At 38.4% G+C, this 14,265-nt stretch overlaps 1 protein-coding gene across 1 annotated transcript; it reads left to right on the top strand.

Annotated features, from left to right (window-relative positions):
* The first annotated feature begins 119 nt into the window (after positions 1-119).
* Positions 120-2,693, top strand: LOC136664063 (melanoregulin-like). Its single transcript, XM_066641096.1, has 5 exons — positions 120-257; positions 568-742; positions 1,589-1,679; positions 1,983-2,146; positions 2,253-2,693. The coding sequence occupies exons 1-5, from the start codon at positions 193-195 to the stop codon at positions 2,328-2,330; spliced, it is 573 nt and encodes a 190-aa protein (XP_066497193.1). The 5' UTR covers positions 120-192; the 3' UTR covers positions 2,331-2,693.
* The last annotated feature ends 11,572 nt before the right edge of the window (positions 2,694-14,265 follow it).

The following is a 14,265-nucleotide window of genomic DNA, read 5'->3' as shown; positions in this document are numbered from 1 at the left end:
GAAGAGACATGCATTATCAAGTTAAGGAGGGACCTGCTGAAAGATATCAGCTTGAACAAATGCCTTCTCTTGGTTCAGTGAGCTGTAGAATCTGGTTGAAACTGCTAATGCTGCTTGTCTTTAGAAGCTGAATTATGTCATTTATAATGCATTAAATAGCCGCATATTCTGGGAAATTCTTTGGAGAGTGAAATGGGTACATTTTATTCCCAGTGCTGCCACCCAAATGAAAAGGAAGAGAAGAATGCTATATTATGGTAAGGGGACTTTATTGTTTGGTGTCTACATTGATGATTTTTGCAGTATGTGTTTTAGTAATGTGTGTTACTTCAGGATGGAGACTCTGTACAGTAACTATAAGACTGCGGTGCCTTATGATTAGCTGAATACTGAGTTGCTATTGAATGGAGATTCCCTGTTTTTACAAATGTTTAGAATGGAACCTACTGAGAATTTCTAGACCTTAAATACTGGTGAATAGTAATGTGAAATGCTGCTTTACTGCTAGTTAGAACATTCAGAAACGTTTTCTGCATGTGAATTTTCTGCTTATCACCGGCCCTCCAGTAACACCAGTGCGTCCAGTGGGAGAGAGGTACAATTGGAATGTGCCACTGGACTCAAGCAAAACAGAACCTCATGGAAAGCACCTCTCAGCTCCTCCTCCATTATTGATGGAGAGTCAGATCAGGAACTGCAGGCCTTTCTCATGATGAGGAACCAAGTGGATGAAGACACAGAGGCAAGGGATTTGCATTCTAAAAAATAATGAAAGGTTTTCTGTCATTAGTATGATGTTATTAAATGCAAACTGTCATATCCTTCATGATTGGAAGTTACAGGACTTGATAGAAAACACAGATTGTACCACAACACTGACCATTACCCTGCTCCTCCTCCATGCTAATAGAATCATTCAATCAGCACTGCTGCCCTGAATCAGCTTATATCAGCCTGGATAAGGGACTCTTTCATTCCTCAAGCTTTACTGGGCTTGTTCTCTGAAAGACTTGGAGGAATGCACTTAATGCTGGAGGTTGGTCACAGCAAATAGTTTACATTTCTCCAGCCATAGGTCTAGGTATTTAACACTACAATTAAGGTTGTGTCTAATTAACTTATAGGTGCTTACAAAGCCATGCTTAAGCATACCTATACAATTGTTCGTGTTGTATACATGTTTTGCATGATTTAGTGAGTTTGCTTTGCATATTAAACCTGACTGTACACAAGGTAATGATGTGATATTGATATGTGCCAGATTAATATCTAACAGGAACTGTGGGCAACTTTCATATTCCTTTCATATTGACTAACACTAATCACTGAATTTTAATGTATGATCAGGATGAACACAAACAGATAATCAGCAGTCATTAGTATTAGTTTGTCTTGTCTCTAGTTTATTTTCAGCTTTACCTTGTTTAGGATTCCTGTTTTCTGCCTTGATGCCTGTGTGTTTACTCAAGCATCACATGCTTCTTAAATGTAATACAGGTTAAATCAGTAGTGCTGCACAATCTCTCTCTCTTTCTTTCTTTTTCTAATGGAGGTTGACCTTAAAATATATTTTATATGTGTGTGTTAGGAGTGGGAGAAACTGAACTATGATATCCACACGCTGAAATGTGCTCGTCGAGAGGTGTGTTCACGCTGGAAAAAGATTCTTCTTCTTCTGGGTGAGAGTCCATTTTTACAGTTACATTTTAGAAATGTGCATTTTCTAGCTCCTCCTTGTGTATATTTTAGTTTGGTTCTGCTAGTCCAGTTCTGAACTGCTTTGCAGTTTAATTGCATTTTAATTTTAGACAAAACAAATCTGAAAAAGAATACATTTTCTAACAGATTCATTCCCATAATACACTAGATTTTAAAGTGAAATTTTACTCATACTCAGGTTTTCTAGACTATGTTCCATTATTTTATTGCTGAATGGAACATATTGTGGGAAACTTTTTTTTATTTTATGAGTGTAATCCCAGGTTACCAGATGGAGGTGGACTTGTTGCTGGCAGTAAATAAGCAGAGCATTCTGAGGGATGGAGAACATGTGGAGAGAGCCAGAGAGCTCCTGGACACAGTGTGTGAGGAGTCCAACCTGTTTCCCAGGGGAGTGGAGCCCAATGACAGATACCTCCACGTCATGGTAACTCATATGTTTAACTAAACAGGGACTGAGATGTTTAGATAATATGGAAGAGGTGACTATTCCTGCAGATATTACCTGTGTGTGTTTTTGTGATTTTTCCCAGGATCGCTTGGTGTCGTTGGACAATGCTGAGGACTTTGTCAGACTTGCCAAGGAGAAATATCCTAAAACTGATTCGTGAGACGTCCCAATGGGAGTAAATGGGATTGGGAATGTTGTTTGTGTGTGTGTGTGTGTGATTAGAAACTGTGGAGGTTTTAAAATGACTCGTGCAGTTATGTTCATAGGGGGTGTGTCTAGTTTATTATTTTTGTTTCGAGAAATGCAGATTTTTATTATGTTTAGCTACAAATTTATCAGATACTTTCTCTTAATAACTGTAGGAATGTAAGAGAATAGTCAGTAGATGGTCTCTATATAATTTTCTGTTAAATTCCTGCATTAATTCTGTATCTCAAAGCACTAAAAAACATTTGTTTACAGTTGTTTGTTATTTTCATTTAATGCTATTTTCATTAATTAAATAAGAATATATTGTTAAAATGATCAGAAATATGGAATGTTATAGTTCATCTGCATAGAATGTATGTTCTCTTTTTTAACCTAGAATTCAACTATTGTGCCATTTGACCACAAATGGATAAACTTTTGTAAATATTATGACTTTCTTTTTTGCCTTTTTTAAATGTAATTTGTAGATGTCAACACTAGGGGTCAGTGTTAGCTATTTTTCTCCCGAACACTCTCATATTATTCTCTTCTGTTGTAGTCAAGGCTCACCAAAGGTTTGTGGATCTTCAGTATCTTTTTGTGATGACGTATTCCGTTTCATATAAGAGGCCCCTTAGGACAAACGTCAAATTTAACAACACACTCACTCTCTCTGTCTCTCACACAGGCTATTAACACTTAACACTTACACATAATTTGAATCTCTGACACACACTAGAGACCATTTAGGCTAAAGTTCAAACTTAACTTACTGACACACACTACTAAATTCTCTATTAAACACACACTATTAAACTCACACTGTCAAATTTTTACAATGACTATCAAATTCTCCACACTATCAATCTCTCCCACACAAGTTATTCAACTCTAACACAGTCAGACTTTACACTCACTTTTGTGAAACACACAAAAACACTTTCACACTCACTGTCTCTCACAGTCACTTTCAAACTCTCACACAGACACACACTTACATTATCAGATTCTTACACAATACCAAACTCTTAAATACACTGTTGAACTCTGTGTGTGTGTGTGTGTGTGTGTGTGAATAAGAATTTTGGCCTAAAGGGCCCCTCATTGTTTCGTAACTCTGTCCTTTTGATGGAAGGAAGAGCGCAGTGTGTTTAGTTTAAACGTCTCTCCTCAGAGGTCCATATGGTCATGATTTCAGTTATGTGTAGTGACCTACATATTGTTGTCTCTAAGGCCTGCTCTGAGGGTCTAGAAACAGATGTGCAGAAGGAGAAAGAGGCAGAAAGAAGGGGTGGGGGGTGTAGTTGCTTGCAGACCCTATGAGTTTGTCTCTGTTGCCCTGTCGAAGGCTGTGCCTTGTTCTCATTATGGTTTTGTGTGTGTGTGTGTGTGCACGCGCACAAGTGAGACACAGAGAGAGAATCTTTACTGTCACATTTTTCCAGAAAATGCTGGAAACCTATGTCCGTGACAAAAGGAGGGTGAGCATGTGCGAGGGTGACGTAATTTTTGGTCTCTGTGTGAAATGCTAGTCGTCCTCCTTCACCTCTTCTTAGCTGTAGTGAGGAAACCTGGCTTTGTCCAGTCCTCTGCGATTGTGTTTCATGATTACTGCATATGATTATGGTACAGATGAACTGGGTCAGGAGGTTGGCTGCTGACTGTTGAGGGAGACTGGACCTCTCTCTATTACCCCTCCTTACTTTCTCTCATTCTTTTATACTCTCTAGGTCTCTTCTTTCTACACCCAACTTCCCTCTTAATGAACAAGTGTGTACTTCAGTACAGGCCCAAGAAAATCACATCTAGGGTTGCAAAGGGGTGGAAATTTCTAATAAATTTCCAGTAAATTACCGATAACTTTGCTTGGGAACTTTGGAAATATTCCAAATTTTGGGAACTATGGGAATTTATTTGAATTAATAGGATATATTGGATAAATTATAATAATTAGATCATACACTATCTTCAATGGACCTATTTTTGTCAACAACAGACATGGAGGCATCACAATACAAATAAAAACTATGACACCTGTGATGTCATAGTTGATGCACGTGGCATTTTTCTGTTGAATAAAATGATAAAGTGTAAAAACACTACAGCTAATTGTCTTCAAAATGTAAAATAAATAATTAAATATTAATCCTTGGTTTCAGAAATCCATTGAGGCAAAAAATATAGGTAGCAAGCCTACGCTAGCTAAGCTAACATTTTGCTAGCCTGCTAGCCTTGGTTAACTAGTCTCTTAACTGAAAATGACCATTGAGCTTTTTTGATTTAGCAGATAGCAAGCAACTGTGAGATTGATTACACCTTGATTTAATAGTTGCTTAAATGTTTCAAAACTATTACAGTCAATAAAAATATGAACCTCTCAAAACTTACCTGAATTTAGGTTGTCCTTTGGTCCAAATAAAATAATAGTGTAAAAAATGCTAATGGTCTTCAAAATGTTAAATAAATAATTAATAAATATTAATCCTTGGTTACAGAAATCCAATGAGGCAAAAAATATAGGTAGCAAGCCTACGCTAGCTAAGCTAACATCTTGCTAGCCTGCTAGCCTTGGTTAACTAGTCTCTTAACTGAAAATGACCATTGAGCTTTTTTGATTTAGCAGATAGCAAGCAACTGTGAGATTGATTACACCTTGATTTAATAGTTACTTAAATGTTTCAATACTATTACAGTCAGTAAAAATATGAACCTCTCAAAACTTACCTGAATTTAGGTAGTCCTTTGGTCCAAATGTGTGCTTTCAGTAAGTGAGTGTCAGGTTTCTAGAAATCATCTGGACATATGCTGTACATGTCATGGAGGATTGAACAGAGCAGGGGGTATGGTCTCAATAGCCCTTCAGTGTGTAATGTGCCCTGTGCCTGGGATTGAGGAGCAGCTTTGCTATTTAACTTTATTGCTATTTATTTTGGTATCATATCTAATTATTTTAGCCAAGATTATGCTTCAGTATATTTTTTTACCAACTATATGTAAGTTACTCACCTTTAGCTTTGAATATTCCAATTTTATTCCCGTGGTAAATTTCCCAGCTTTGGTCACTGGGTCTTAATAATTTAGTGCTCAGATCACTCATGAAAAATCTCACTTTAAACAAAATTTTCATTCTGTTACAATGTTCCTGCTAAACACTTTTAGTGGGATATTATGTCACAAACTACATCCTCAACACTTTTTATAGTATTTTCTAGTCATTGCTAATGTAGGCAATAGGTACGTCAACACGCTTTATCTGATTATCTCTCAGTTTTCAAGTCAGGTGTGCTATACAGGCCTATTAGTATATCACTGCACATAGACCTTAAACATTTCTGGTCTGATTTCCCTCACTTTCCGGTATGTTACCGTATGGTCATTAATCTGCCACAGTGCCATTGGGTACTAGCTTTTTTGATATCCTTACATTTCTTCTTGTGACTTTAACAATCTAATTAGTCTATTTAAAATATGATGTAAGAAAAGGCATAATTTGTTCTTTGGAGGCACGGTGGTGCAGCAGGTAGTGTCGCAGTCACACAGCTCCAGGGGCCTGGAGGTTGTGGGTTCGATTCCCGCTCCGGGTGACTGTCTGTGAGGAGTGTGGTGTGTTCTCCCTGTGTCTGCGTGGGTTTCCTCCGGGTGACTGTGTGAGGAGTGTGGTGTGTTCTCCCCGTGTCTGCGTGTGTGAGGAGTGTGGTGTGTTCTCCCTGTGTCTGCGTGGGTTTCCTCCGGGTGACTGTCTGTGAGGAGTGTGGTGTGTTCTCCCCGTGTCTGCGTGGGTTTCCTCCGGGTGCTCCGGTTTCCTCCCACAGTCCAAAAACACACGTTGGTAGGTGGATTGGTGACTCAAAAGTGTCTGTAGGTGTGAATGTGTGTGTTGCCCTGTGAAGGACTGGCGCTCCCTCCAGGGTGTATTCCCACCTTGCGCCCAATGATTCCAGGTAGGCTCTGGACCGCGATCCTGAACTGGATGAGGGTTACAGACAATGAATCAATGAATAATTTGTTCTTTGTTAAATTGCATCTTTTTTCTGTAAAACAGATTTTATTAAACTGAATAATTCAGTGAATCTTACTGCAAGACCTGAATATTATGGAATATTTCTGCTTCTTTGCCCAGATACGGACATTACCATTTCTGCTGATCTTTCTTTTGTACATCATACCTGCGGTTAAGGGAATCTGAGTATATGAAGATAGACACAGGTCAGAAGTTTAGCTTTACTCCTCAGATGCATATTTGTAAGTATAATCCATGTTGGTAATTTGTGTTGAGGCTTGACATTTATTACACTGTTAAAAATGTAATGTTAAAAATGTGGTTGCATCCCCCATCTTGGTCTCTGGATAAATATTTTCCCAGAGGCACTTTGGGGAAGTAGGTGGTGTGGCAGACGTGAACCAGTGGTGGATCTGAAGCATGTCTCTCAGACAGAGACAGTCACACTGACAATACCACAGGAGGTTGTCATATCAGTTTGCTCACTTTATTTTGCCTTCCGCTCAGTACAGCACAGTATGACTCACAGCATGGAGGTTCACACTGCCAGTGCTTTGGACCTCATGCTTAGTTAATTTCAGTATTTTTACTCGTCTGACACATATAAAGCAGATCATAAAGCTCTTGATAATTGGCTAATGAGTTAAAGCTGGCAGGTTACATCAGGAAAATACAAAACCTGTTCAGTATGAGGGGAGAACAGCTTGTAATGTGTATAGTATCTCTGTGAGAGGCTACATGGTTTTTACAAAATGAATGATGGAGTCCACATTGGGATGACTAAAGACCTGGAAAATGTAATCTGGTAAACATCCGCAAGAAGAACATATTTAGTCACCGTATTAGAAAACTGTGAAGTTCGGTTGCCCTGTTGGACACACCATTCCTTCGCCCAAAAGCCCCCCATAATAACCATAAGTTATGTAAGATATTTACATAGGTTAATACTTTATAATTTCACTTGGAATATCAACATTTTGTTGTCAAATCATAATGAACATATGTCTGTGCAGGTTAACCGATGTCTGATGTTTGTAAATACAACCGAAACAATCGATTCATTTCTTCAAACATCTCAGCTGTCCTCTTTTCTATATAAATGCATTTGAGGTTAAGCAGTCACACTCCGTGCGGTGAGGAGGATGTGAGGATGGTTTTCTCATTATGGGGACACTTGGCAGGGCGGGCTAAAACTGTCTGGCAGACTATAAACTTTGTCTCCTGAATCTCCTTGCTCTCCATCCCTCTGCCCAGAGGAGTGAGACAAACCTGGAGCCAAAACTTATCTCTCTCCCTCCCTCAGCAATACGTACATGTCTCTTTTTATCAGCGTAGAACCACAAAGACACGGGGATTTTCTGAAGGTTGTGTGGAGTTCATTGTTCAGTGTATGCTCTTGACTACAGCGGGTATTAACTGATTTAAAGGAGGTGTACCAGAGGCGTTATATTTCTTTTGGCAGAGGCCTATATTTTTTACCACGGATGATGCAACATTTACTGTCGTAGTCTAGAAACATTAAACAAAGTAAATGGATTAGGAACTTCATTGCACTATAAGTCTAAAAGTTTGTAGACACATATTTAGTCGTTTTGGGTGCAGCTAAAAGGGTATAAAGCAATATCTAGAGTAATAGAAAGCTGGGAACTCTATTGTTTTGTAATTGTCAGTGGATTTTGTGATTAGGAGCTAATCATGCAACAAACTGACCTCTCTAATGTTGTCATGAATGAATGCCATCAAATCCTCATGGAAATATTCTAGCATGTAGTTTAAATCCTTCCCAGAAGAGTAGAGGCTATTCTTACATCAACGGGATGGAAAGACAGACATCATATTAACATCCTTAATCTCAAAAGAAATTGTTGGGTCTGTAGGTGTCTACACATCGCTATATAGCTTTTATTCTCCAGAAAAATGAAACTGACCAGTTGACAAATGCAATGTGATGCAAGTTACGTATTACTGTGCAGACTGACATCCCAATGGGAGGACTCCAGTGTTACAGCTGTGTTGTGGCATCCAGGATTAGGAGGAAAACGTAAGGCAGCGTCCCTCAGCCGCAGCAACACAGTGTTCAGCGCTAGATGAGCTCAGAACCATAACTCAGTTTGCTCACAGCCTTGGTATTTAGTGTAAGTGTAAACAGATTGCTGTCCAAAAGCTATTTAATTGAATGGAAGAATGAGGCTACAGAATGAATGGATTTAATACTCTCTTAATGAATGACCAGTAAATCTCACTGTGCTGTATATTTTGCAACGTATAAAAGTTCAGAGATTGTGTTTGTTAGTAAATATTTCAAAGATAATAATTAAATGGCCTTGCAAAGTTACACTTAATTAAATATTCTATTGGTTTGCTCATAATTAAAATCTATATATATTTGAACCTACATTGTCCACGTGTCTGAGCAGACATGATGTAATAGAAAAGAAAAATAGGCAAAAGGTGGTAGTAATGTTGCTCTTGGCCTTGAGGAAGAAAAAGCTAGTAATATATAACCTCTACTCCCCCTTTGCAGGGGCCTGCTTCGTTTCCATATTGAGGAAATGGGGCCTCCGGCTTTGGGCCAGCAGAAGAAACTGGAGTTTGGCCCTTGATAGGCTGAGAGCTGTATTGCAAATATATGATTAAACTATGGACTGTTTTGGAGTCATTTGTTCTCCTCATAAGACCCCAACACGGATGGATCAAAACTGCATCTCTGCTGCTAACGTCCTCCCTGTGTAAGTATGTTTGGATTGTAATTAAGTCAGTGCGCCGGACATGTCTGATGTCCCTCAGGCCAGAAAAGCAGGCTTTTTTGAAGCCAAACAAAAATATATTCTGTTTATGATTTTGATGAAGTGATATATGAACATATTAAAACACTTGGTGGTCTAGTCAATGTTTGTGTTTCTATTAAGAACAACTTATTAACCTGGTAGGGCCAGAGTGGGGTAGAATGAGCCAGTGGATAAGTTGACCCTCCCCCTGTAACTTTGGCATTCATGCCTTTTGTCATGTCACCATACATTTTGGAACCATCCAGAGTGAAAAAAGTAGATGCGCATTCAGTTCATTTTATAAACTGTTTTTGACTCGTCAAAGTAAAAGTTTAGTGTGTCCGATGGAATGGCTGCTACACGAATGCAAATGTATCCAGGTGTGAATGTATTTACGATGCAGGCTATTTATTAGCCAGAATTTGTAAGCTAGCTAGTGTATTTCTCTTGCAGAATGTTTCTGCAATTATTAAAAAAAATTGCTGAAGCTACCATGCAAGGCATTATGGGAGTTTGAGTTTGGAAAGCCGCAACAAACATGGACACCATGAAAAACATACAAAATTCACACAACTGAGGATTTTCTCCCAATGTCACCCACAGTACACTTATGCAGTTTAGCCATCATTGCTACTTTTTATAATCCCAGTAAAACCAACATCAACCTAACCATGGTGACATTCTCAGATTGAAAGAGAATTGCTGTCTATTACAATGTCATATTTTCAACTCAGTACTAGTTACAGATGCAATTTTAAGGTGGAATTGAAAGCTCAACAAACTTTTTCAGAAATTCGGAAAATTAAAGCTTTTGAAATGTAAATTCACTCACTGGTTTTTGTTTTTTAAGTCAGTTTTAAGAAAAGCAATATGAAAACAAAAGGTGAATTGATAATTAAATTAGTTAAAAAGTGAATTATTGATTTGATTCAAATTCAGTTATAAGGCCACTTTACTCTTACATGGGGCAACTTATTGACTGCTTAATTATAAGTGGCCATATTTGTCATAGATGATTAAAAGGGACTCTGACGATTAAGTTTATTGGAAATATTTTGAAATTAGCTTAGATACATTAATTGTAGGGCGGCACGGTGGCGCAGCAGTTGGTGTCGCAGTCACACAGCTCCAGGGACCTGGAGGTTGTGGGTTCAAGTCCCGCTCCGGGTGACTGTCTGTGAGGAGTGTGGTGTGTTCTCCCTGTGTCTGCGTAGGTTTACTCTGGGCGACTGTCTGTGAGGAGTGTGGTGTGTTCTCCCTGTGTCTGCGTGGGTTTCCTCCGGGTGACTGTCTGTGAGGAGTGTGGTGTGTTCTCTCTGTGTCTGCGTGGGTTTCCTCCGGGTGACTGTCTGTGAGGAGTGTGGTGTGTTCTCTCTGTGTCTGCGTGGGTTTCCTCCGGGTGACTCTCTGTGAGGAGTGTGGTGTGTTCTCCCTGTGTCTGTGTGGGTTTCCTCCGGGTGACTGTCTGTGAGGAGTGTGGTGTGTTCTCCCTGTGTCTGTGTGGGTTTCCTCCGGGTGACTGTCTGTGAGGAGTGTGGTGTGTTCTCCCTGTGTCTGTGTGGGTTTCCTCCGGGTGTTCTGGTTTCCTCCCACGGTCTAAATTAACATGTTGGTGCCTGTAGTTATAACTGGAATATAACTCTGTAACCAGTTGTCATATAATAACTAAATAATAAGCCTTAGGTTGTAATAAGGGGTTAAGTCTTCATTCAGTGTGTTTCTTCTGTTATCTTACCCTTCTCTTCCTCTCCATCTCTCTCTCCCTCATCCCCTGTGCTGTCCTCTGTACTTCCTCAACACAGATAAGCAAATCCAACCCAGCCTTGACAATGTCCAGAAAACGAGAAAGAGAAAGTGCTCATCTTTTATTGTAATATTCCAGCAAAGGTTAGTCCCTGTCCTGACGCAGGTCAGATAACACCTACAGATATGTATTACATATCAGTACAAGGGGTGGTAGGCCAATAAGGGTCAGCGAAGAAAAAAAAGTATATCATGTCTGAACACTGCTCCTTGTTTCGTGGTTGGTGTGCTGTTGTCTGCCCTTGATGAACTCCTAGTATTATCTTGCCTTGTCATGCCAGAAACCAGAGATGCTTCTTGGGGTTAAAGGAAGGTACTAAGCCTTAAAAATGATAGACAATGAAAAACTGAATATGGGTATGATATGAAAGTGAGTAAACACTTCCTCATTCAAATATTAATTCTGAAAGTTTGTCCCTCTTTTTTCACCAATTCTCTCGAATCATTTGGGAAGACTTCACAAAAGATGGTGGAATATTTTAATGACGTTTTGATGGCATTCAGCCACAATAGATGATCCATTGTGCTTGCACAACTTAATAGATGCCCCTTAAAATATATTAATGTGCTAATTACAATGTGTGTATGCCAGCTTTTTGATATAGTTCCTACACGTGTTGTTTACTAAAGGTAAGCGACATATGTACACAAGACACATGAGAACCCAAAGAAACTTGAAAGTTTCATTGAAAATGTCTTCTGTATGAGAGAAAATATGTTAACGTAATGGACTTTTAAAAAAGGTCTAAATAGCACAAAAAAGCGCTTCTGGTATTATAATAAGTCATAGAACCTTATTGCTTACTTACTTTTGCCAACCCCTTTTTATGAATAGTACAGGATTTAACAAATAGAAGGTTATTTGCCACTACTGCTTAACACAGACTGAGCTTTGCTTTACACTGTTTGATTAATGAGCACTTTGTCTATGGTCAACATGTGCAGTGCTGTCACTGTTTACACAAAGCTCTTGACTGATGAACCTCTCTGTGCAGTAAATCATCTATGTAAAAGATACAGTGATCCTACAATGCTCCAAAGTTTAAACGCAGGTTAAATAAGCCGAATTCTGTGAGTCACATCATGTGGTAGGTCTTTGTCTTAGAGAGATATACACCGCCCTGCTTTATGCCAGGGCAGGATTTCGGTTCATTTCACTCTTTCAGGCAAATTATAGTTTCTCTTGCCCTAACCAGGCCTTAGCTATAAATAGGTTGTATTTAAGAGCTCACAATGAACGTTGTATAGTTGGGTTACAGTATTCTCTTGAACTCTCTCATTTTTGTAGGGAACCAGTGCAGTTTTGTACACTAGATGGAGAAATATATTTGTGAGGAGTTGGTTTTTAGGAGCCATTTTATTGGATGAATAGTTCTGGATCAGACACCAATCCATTATTATCCATCAATTCTGATAACAGTTCCATTGCTTCACAGCCCAGTGGTTGGGGGGATTTATAAAAAGAAAGATCTAGAGCTAAAGATCAATGGGCTGTCCATTAATAGAGAAGAGTAGAATGAGTTGCACTATTATTTAGACATACATTTATGTGAAATTACACTTTTGCTTGCTTTTAGAATATTAAATATCACCCTCTGAGAGCCGTACTTATGTAAGGCTACAAACATGCACACACGCACACAAACACTTGTAATGTGAGGGTAAACGCCCTGCCCAAGCTGGCTGGTGTAGGTTATGGTTAAGGATCAGCCTTGTGTGGTGAGGATGAGGCTGTAATTGAAAAAGAATCTCCCTTTTTATATCATGATTTATTCATTCACATTAAAGCGTGTGCTCCCTGAAGCTTCTCAGATAATAATTACAGCACTCAATAGAGAAGTTCTCATTTGCTTTTGGAGTAACACCCTAAAACTGCTCCTGTCCACAGGCATTAACGACTATTCTTCGTTTACACTGAGATTTCAACCATGAAATAGTGTAAGTGATGCTTACATTATCAGGGTCTATTGTTAGATGCAATGTAACTTGGAAATGAGTGGAGCAGTGACATCAGATTTATGGTATGGCTTACTAAAGAGGGCTTAAAAGTTATTATTTATTATGTCTACATTTTGGGAACAAACAAATTACATTGTAGTCCCTGAATGAGCCAGTTTATGAGCCATTGAGTGGATCTTGCAGGTAGGAGATGACAAAAAGTTCATGCTGGGACATGAGGTGCGATTATTATGGCTGTTCTATACCATGATAAAAATAACAGGAGAAAATGTTTGCTCCTTTAATCATGTCTGATTATGTTGGATGCTAATGTATTGTTCTGTGTGTGTGTGAGTATGTGTCAGTGTGGTAGACACGTAACAATTTAGACAGGAGTATGAAGCAGAGATCCAAGAGAATTTGTCATAGCCCTTACCTGTTGAAAAGAAAGAATGGATGCAGACTTTGTAGATTGTTATCTCTAAAGCATGGGTGCATTACTGGGGCCTACCAGACAGTGACTCATACACTATCACCACCTGCTTAAGGCGCTCAAAAAAAGATTTCATCAGAGACCTCTTTTTGGCCCCAGAGCAAAGACACAGCATTCCTGAGTCAATGTATTTTACCAGAACATTTCGTCTGCCCCTCACAGACATACACACACACACACACGTTTGTTTTTATACCGTGTATGACCGTATATCCGATATGTCTGGTGTTTGGTGTCATGCAGTGCCATTTGTGTTGTTACAGATAACAAAATAACAAAGTGTGTGTTAATACAAATGTGTGTTTACATAAAATTACAAAAATATTTTATCTGGGACTAGTAATATGTAGAATTTTATAACTCTACACTGCATTATTGAAATCTATGCAAGTAAAATTTACTAAAAACTAGTCTAAATATCTAGTGTTACTCATTTGGAAATTGTTGTAAGAATATAATAAGATTATTCAACTTATTTCTGACTTAATTTGACCTGTTTTAGATCATTTTATCTACAGAAAGTGTCTTAATCTATTGGCAGATACTTTTTCTTAATTCAAGAATTAACGTAAAATGATGCTTAAAAGAAGCAAAAATATCTGCCAATAGATTAAGACACTTTCTGTAGATAAAATGATCTAAAACAGGTCAAATTAAGTCAAAAATGAGTTGAATAATCTTATTATATTCTTACAACAATTTCCAAATGAGTAACACTAGATATTTAGACTAGTTTTAAGTAAATTTTACTTGCATAGATTTCATTTTTTGCAGTGTAAACATCTCAGACCAAATCTTGCGAACTAAAAATGTATTATCCCTCTGCAAAAAATGAAAAGCAAAAAATCAAAGAACCGACATTAATGTTTATTCATAATGTTTTTAACATATTTGTCCTGAAACC

This window comes from Hoplias malabaricus, chromosome 12 (genome assembly GCF_029633855.1).
Source record: "Hoplias malabaricus isolate fHopMal1 chromosome 12, fHopMal1.hap1, whole genome shotgun sequence".
Classification (NCBI taxonomy): Eukaryota; Metazoa; Chordata; class Actinopteri; order Characiformes; family Erythrinidae; genus Hoplias; species Hoplias malabaricus.
Note: the sequence above shows the minus strand (reverse complement) of the source record. Positions and strands in the feature narration are given on the sequence as shown.